General features: G+C 37.2%; 1 protein-coding gene across 1 annotated transcript in view; it reads right to left on the reverse strand.

The window, feature by feature from the left end:
- Positions 1-418: 418 nt before the first annotated feature.
- The window catches only part of LOC115224312 (chymotrypsin-1), a 9,485-nt gene continuing 2,202 nt past the window's right edge, over positions 419-7,701 (reverse strand). Inside the window, exons 2-6 of the mRNA XM_029795158.2 lie at positions 7,644-7,701; positions 5,149-5,276; positions 2,687-2,821; positions 1,378-1,523; positions 419-643 (exon numbers count right to left, since the gene is read on the reverse strand). The exon at positions 7,644-7,701 is cut by the window's right edge and continues 105 nt beyond it. Coding sequence (XP_029651018.1) covers positions 488-643; positions 1,378-1,523; positions 2,687-2,821; positions 5,149-5,276; positions 7,644-7,701 — 623 coding nt within the window. The 3' untranslated portion in view covers positions 419-487. The remainder of the gene's footprint in view (positions 644-1,377; positions 1,524-2,686; positions 2,822-5,148; positions 5,277-7,643) is intronic.

The following is a 7,701-nucleotide window of genomic DNA, read 5'->3' on the forward strand; positions in this document are numbered from 1 at the left end:
TTTAATTCTCCTGTGCAGATATGTGTGGAAAAGACTATTAAATTATTGCACAGGGGTTCCTCGAGCCAGTGGAATGTTTCCTTGGGGTTCCGCTCCAGCAAAAAGTTTGAAAAGCACTGATTTAGCATATATTCATAGCGATATGGCTTGCAGCGGGCCTTGCTCGGTATGCGGCATTGAGAATGAGCAGATGAAGGCAACACGGGAGAGTGTAGTTTTTGTTACACTTTATCAAGAGAAAAGATGATTGTCGGGGACGGACAGCTTTTGATCATGGGTCAACTCATCCAGAGCTGATCTAGTGGGGGTTAAGCAACAACAGCAACGACCACGTCACCACCACCAACAACAACAACAATAGAATCAGATATTTAAAGAGAAGAAAACCCACTTAAATAAGTAAATGAAGACAACAAAATTTCTTGATGATCTCTTAATGAATATTTATTAAAGATCCTAAAGACTTCGTCAATACTCTTCTTGCATGTCAACGACTATTATTATCAATCCACCTTCGGAAATAAGCCACACTGCTAAAGGCACTGATTTCTTTGTCGCATTTGTTACCAAAAGATGTCACTCCTGCCAGCACCATTTGCCCTGTTTTTTTACTGGGACAGTACAAAGGTCCACCAGAGTCGCCCTGGAATTATGAAAAGGAAAAAAAGATTAGGAGAAACAAAAGGAATTTGAAAATGTATTATTGTTTTCTTCTTTTCTAAGTTATTTTTCCACGGGGTCGATCGACCCCCTAAAAATAGCAGCCTAATCGCCTTCAAATCCTACTTTCTGAATGAGTTTGATTTGAAGGAACACACAACGTTTTTTTTTCAAATATAGAATTGCACCCACGACGTGTGTGCATTTGTAATTCTTTGATTCTTTCACTAACACACACACACACACACACACACCACACACACACACACACACACACACACACACACACACACACACACACACACGAACACACGCACGCACGCACGCACACGCACGCGCGCGTAATCATATTTTGGCAGTAGCACTACTTTGAGATGTGCGTTTGTAATCCGAATCAATCTTTCTTGTTAGCATTAAAAATGTGCTACACTTGCCACTCTATACTAACATATGATATGAGAAAGTATTCATGGTTCAATATTATAATGGTAAACAGATTTTTCCTCTCGTGTATTCATTGAAACACAGAAATGAATTGTGGCATATGTTGAGTGCCAAGTCTGTATCTACGTGCGTGTTCGCGTATGTGTGGTGTGGATTGTGAACGAGCATTTGCGCGCCTACATGTGCGGTGTGTGTGCGCGCGCGCGCACGTGTGTGTGTGTGTGTGTGTGTGCGTGCGCGCGTCTGTATATGTGAGTGAATGTTTATTATTACCTGACAGGTACTGGGTCCTCCACTTCGGAAGTCACCGGCACACAAGACGCCCTTGGAGATCACCATTTTAGAGTTTTGTTTACAGGTTTCCGTGGGAATTGCCGGAAGGGCGACTTTCTGAAGATCATTAGGTGAGTTCTGTTTCCCTGGAATATGAAAAGGACGGTTTCATACATTAATTTCTCTCTCTCTCTCTCTCTGTCTCTCTCTCTCTCTCTCTCTCTCTCTCTCTCTCTCTCACTCTTTCTGTAATCAGAAAAGATTTCTGGCAAATCCAGGAACGTCTTACCTGTTACCCAAATTCCTCAATATAATCATCCAATTGCATGAAAAACAGCAGCACCTGGTCAGGTACAGCGACCATACGTCTGAGTCCTTCTCTATACACACATACATATTGGCTTGCATACATACATACATACATACATACATACATTCAGACATTCACACATACATTCATACATACATACATACATACATACATACATACATACATACATACATACATACATGCATACATACATGCATGCATACATACATACATACATACATACATACATCATACATGCATACATACATACATACATGCATACATACATACATACATGCATACATACATGCATGCATACATACATACATACATGCATACATACATACATGCATACATTCATACATACATACATACATACATGCATACATACATACATGCATACATACAAAATACATACATACATACTTACATACATACTTACATACATACATGCATACATGCATGCATACATACATACATACATACATACATGCATACATACATACATACATGCATACATACATACATACATGCATGCATGCATGCATACATACATACATGCATACATACATGCATGCATACATGCATACATACATACATACATACATACATACATACATACATAAATACATACATACATACATACATACATGCATACATACATACATACATACATACAAAATACATACATATATACATACATACATACTTACATACATACATACATACATACATACATACATACATACATACATACATACATATACACACGCACACCTACACACACACACATATATGTTTGTGTGTGTGTATGTGTGTTTGTGTATGTGAGTGCTGTAATTACCCGACCTCGTATCTATATTTTAGTATCAATCAATCAATCAATCAATCAATTAACATTCAATTCGTATCTCGAATTACGACAGAAATGAAACTAAATTTAAATGAAAGGTAAAAATAGCAATTAGTGAAAGATATTAAGGTATAAAGATTACTAACATCCGAGATCACCCCATCCAGCGGCGATGCATCGTGCACCGTCAAACGATTCTCCTGCTCCGGCCAGAGGTGCAAAGCTGACGCAGTTGTCAGGTTTTATGCGGGTAGCCAAAGTCAATATGGCGATATCATTCTCTGTAAAGCAATAAAAGATTCAAGGGAAGAAAGAAAATAGAAAAATATTTCAAAATATTGCAAGAAAATATTTGATATATAACAATATTGACCAAGGTTACTGTGGTCTTTTTCGTAGGCTTTTCTTCCCACGGATTAAACCTTACTTGCTTTCCCCTTTACACCATACATCATAACACTGTGATACACGATCCCTATTGATCGTTTTTTTTTTCCTCTTACCCTTTTTTTCCCCTTTTTTCTTCTTTTTTTTCATTTCTCTTTTCTTTTGTTCCTTTTCCTTTTTTTCTTTTTTTTATTTATTATTTATTTATTTTTTATTTTTTGTTCTTTTTTTCCCTTTTACGATCCCTTTTGATCGAAAACCTACGCCACCTTTTTTTTTGTTTCTTTTGTTTTTTGTCTTTTTTTTGTTTTTTTCATACCCCCCCCCAAAGAAAAGCTCTACCTTGTAACTTGTCCCATCTGTGTGCAGCCCTGTGTGGCCAATAAAGAAACTTAATTTAGGCATAAGGTTAACAATTGTGAGGGAAAAGCAAGTTGAATAGATCGATACAGAACTTGACTGGTATTTTATTTTATCGACCCCGAAAAAGCAAAGTTGTTCTCGGAAGGATTTGAACTCTGAACGAAGAAATTCGGAACGAATACTGCAAAGAATGCCCTCCGACGGTCTCACAATGCTGCCAGCTCGCAGTTGTTAACGTTTGCTTCTAATATCGGTAAAATGCGAAAAGCTTGAAGAAATATTTCATGATATTTTCTCGACACTATAATGATAGTATTGGTTGAGAAATTTGTTACTCAGTATATATTCTTTTACTCTTTTACTTGTTTCAGTCATTTGACTGCGGCCATGCTGGAGCACCGCCTTTAGTCGAGCAAATCGACCCCGGGACTTATTCTTTGTAAGCCCAGTACTTATTCTATCGGTCTCTTTTGCCGAACCGCTAAGTGACGGGGACATAAACACACCAGCGTCGGTTGTCAAGCAATGCTAGGGGGACAAACACAGACACATACACACACACATATATATATATATACATATATACGACAGGTTTCTTTCAGTTTCCGTCTACCAAATCCACTCACAAGTCATTGGTCGGCCCGGGGCTATAGCAGAAGACACTTGCCCAAGGTGCCACGCAGTGGGACTGAACCCAGAACCATGTGGTTGGTTAGCAAGCTACTTACCACACAGCCACTCCTGCGCCTATAATTAAGAAATTTTAATCTTCATATCATAAATAATGGAATACTTGGTGACCCAGAGTATAACTTCCACACAATAAGTCTATTCATTATCTATTACTTGTTATATATTACTTGTTATATCTATTACTTGTTATATATTATATATTTGTTGTATCTTGTTTATTCTAACGTAATTTGATGTTATATTTTGATTTATATCTAAATATTATATTTTGCTGTAAAAATTAAAAGTTTCAATGTTGATAAATTTAAATGTTCATAACAGTCAATGGATCTTTTCATTGTTTTCTGTAAACTTCCAACAGTCTTACAGATTTCAAAATACACATGGAAATTCTACAGATATTGTTTGTTGGCGCGAAATTTCTTAAAATCTCTAAAAAGTGATTAAAAGTTCCTTTTAATGTTTTATTTCTTAATTTAATATTTATAATTGCATTCTGGGGATTAATATATTTAATAAATATATATTTAATAAAAATTGTCTTTAATTCTACAGTGACAACAGGCTCTGCTCTAAAAGGAAGACATTCAGTCTTCTATGTGCAAATCCATGGTCATCTCTCTATATATAAAGCTGAAGTTGTCTGTGTATGGCAGGTTTGGTAGCCTTCAACTAACACTATTTCCTCCGAGACCCTTCGGCGCAAGTTGATCAAAATTGAGAGTATGATAGAAGAAGGCTTGCTCTTCCTTCCGTAGAAAAGAAATTCAAACCAGACCATGTTAACACCAAAAATTATTTACATCAAAAAGGTGCTTTTTTTCTATGAAAATCTCTATTTTTTACGATTTTTTGACTGCTGTGTCGTCATTTTTCGGTGTATTTCAACTAGAAAAATGTTTTCTTAAAGAGAATAACAAGCTACATAATGCAAAATTTTTACTTTTCAAAAATTCCAATTCTAAAGGGTCGAAACAAATCTGAGCAACGCCGGGCGATACTGCTAGTGCGAGATAAACGGGTATTCCGTTGTGGGATACACGTTACGATCTCATTAAATATTTCATTTAATGCAGCCTTCGAATGTTGAAAAGGGTGTACCTGTCCCTTGTTTGGGTGAAACAAAAAGAAGATAAATAAAAAAAATCCTGCCCAAAATACTTACTGACGATGTAATCTGTCGATCCATACTCTGCGTGGATTAAAAACGATTTTGCAGTTGTTGACTGATCGCCATAAATGTTTTGTTTGTTGGTTCCAATGTTTACCACAACTTTGTTAACGTTTCCTTCTCTGAAAAGAGAGTAGTAGTAGTAGTAGTAGTAGTATTAGTAGTAGTAGTAGTAGTAGTAGTAGTAGTAGTAGTGGTGGTGGTGGTGGTGGTGGTGGTAGTATTAGTGTGGTGGTGGTGGTGGTGGTGGCTGTTTTTAAATTATATATATATATATATATAGATAGATATAGATATATTTAAAAAAGGAGATGTGGAACACGAGTTGTGATATATAAAAAAAGGAAATGAAGAAAATGCTGACAAAATAATTTAAGTAAGGGAGAGTGTATTTAATTAGGTGAAAGTTCTTTTTTTAAACAAAAAAAGAGAAAAATTGTGTTATAATACAATGTTCATTTTTTGTGAATGATTTCAGTGTATAAGAAAAAAAGTAAGAGTTTTTTACAGTGTTCTGTTTCAGAATAAGATATTTAGTAAAAGCGTGTAATATACAGTATATACACATATGATTTGTAATAGTGAAGTCAAAGCAAATGATATTTTGAAAAATAATTATTAGCAGTGGAAGCAATATATTAGAACCAAGAGAGAGCTTCTCGCATATAGGCACATGACCGTGAAGGCACAGACATATCGTAGCAAACTATCATCGTTTGTTAAGGGCGCTGGAACGGCCACATCACGTTATCTCTGTCTACTGGGCTTCTTCTATAACAGGCGCCTGGTGACCGCATACCAACTAAATCTTGTGCTATGATATATAAAGTATCAGCGAACTCTTTCACAGACACAGTCATCTCTGTGCTTAGACCCTTTCTGTATTGGTGGATGGAAGCACTCCGTCGGTTACGACGATGAGGGTTCCGGTTGATCCAAATCAACGGAACAGCCTGCTCATGAAATTAACGTGTAAGTGGCTGAGCACTCCACAGACACGTGTACCCTTAACGTAGTTCTCGAGGAGATTCAGCGTGACACAGAGAGTGACAAGGCCGGCCCTTTGAAATACAGGTACAACAGAAACAGGAAGTAAGAGTGAGAGAAAGTTGTGATGAAAGAGTACAGCAGGGATCACCACCATCCCCTGCCGGAGCCTCGTGGAGCTTTAGGTGTTTTCGCTCAATAAACACTCACAACGCCCGGTCTGGGAATCGAAACCGCGATCCTATGACCGCGAGTCCGCTGCCCTAACCACTGTATTAGCTTATTGTATTTACTTAAGAGATGGTTTGTACTTTCGCCTTCTTTTCCAAATTCTGAATTTGGTCTCTGACTGAGTTTTATCGATCGTTGCCTTTATCAAATTCGTTACGATGCTAGTTCCTGAGCAGAATTATAATTATTCTTATTTATTATTATTGTCGCAAGAATGGCCAGTATAAATGGACCAATTCTGAGGATACACCTTTAGTATAAAAAAAGAGTATTATAAAAGGAGAAAGGGGCTCTCTACCCACCTTTTGACCAGGCTCCCGTGGCTTTTATGGGTTTTTCCACGAGTAACCTTTCGAAGCGCCTCCCCCTATTGGGGGTTTTAATTGTTATATTTTCGTTGTTATCTCTGGAATTTTTACACGGTTTTTTTTTTTTGCAAACGGACAAAACCCTTTGTAACTTTCGTCCTGTGTTTTGTCCCTTTATGTTTTAATTAATTTTTGTCAGCCCTTGTGGCCAATAAATGAATTATTATTATTATTATTATTATTATTGAGTGAGAGAGCAGTTCATGCCATCAAAGTGACACTGGGGTAAAATATACGAAGCCCAATATACCCATCATGACTACCCGTCTGATAAAGGTACACCAGGCACATGCATCACAACCATATGTGCGCGACATGGTGATCTCATATCAAGATAAACAGCACATGACCTTGCAGGTGGGGCCCAGTTAGAATTTTCTTCAGGTTGAGTAGCCCATCCCGCTCAAAAGGTCCCTGAATAAGGGTTGTTTAAGGATGTTGAAAGAACCACCCATGTTTCCAGAGGTGACTTATTCAAACCCCAAAGAATCCCTCTCAACACATGGCTATGATGCTCCCCCACTACTTCTGCTCGTGATCAGAGCTGCACATATCGTCAGCCACTAAGGGACATGCTCAACTGGTTAAGGTCAAACAACTGACAAGCAAATCTGTGGTATTGAGCAGAATATTTGCTGTAGCCCATCTTTTATACCAAGACAAAACAATGTACAGGATAACACTTCCAATCAGTTAAGATCAGAAGCCATGAGAGCCACTGCCTGGTACTGCATCAGGGCATTTATTATTATTATTATTATTATTATTATTATTATTATTATTATTATTACTATTACTATTATTATTATTATTATTGTTATTGTTGTTGTTGTTGTTGTTGTTGTTGTTGTTGTCGTCGTTGTTGTTGTTATTAATATCTTCATTAATGTTATGGATACTTACATGCAGTGAGCAGCTGTCACCACGTGGGTAGAATCAATGAGAGTGCCTCCACAGGCAC

Source organism: Octopus sinensis, linkage group LG25 (genome assembly GCF_006345805.1).
Source record: "Octopus sinensis linkage group LG25, ASM634580v1, whole genome shotgun sequence".
NCBI lineage: Eukaryota > Metazoa > Mollusca > Cephalopoda > Octopoda > Octopodidae > Octopus > Octopus sinensis.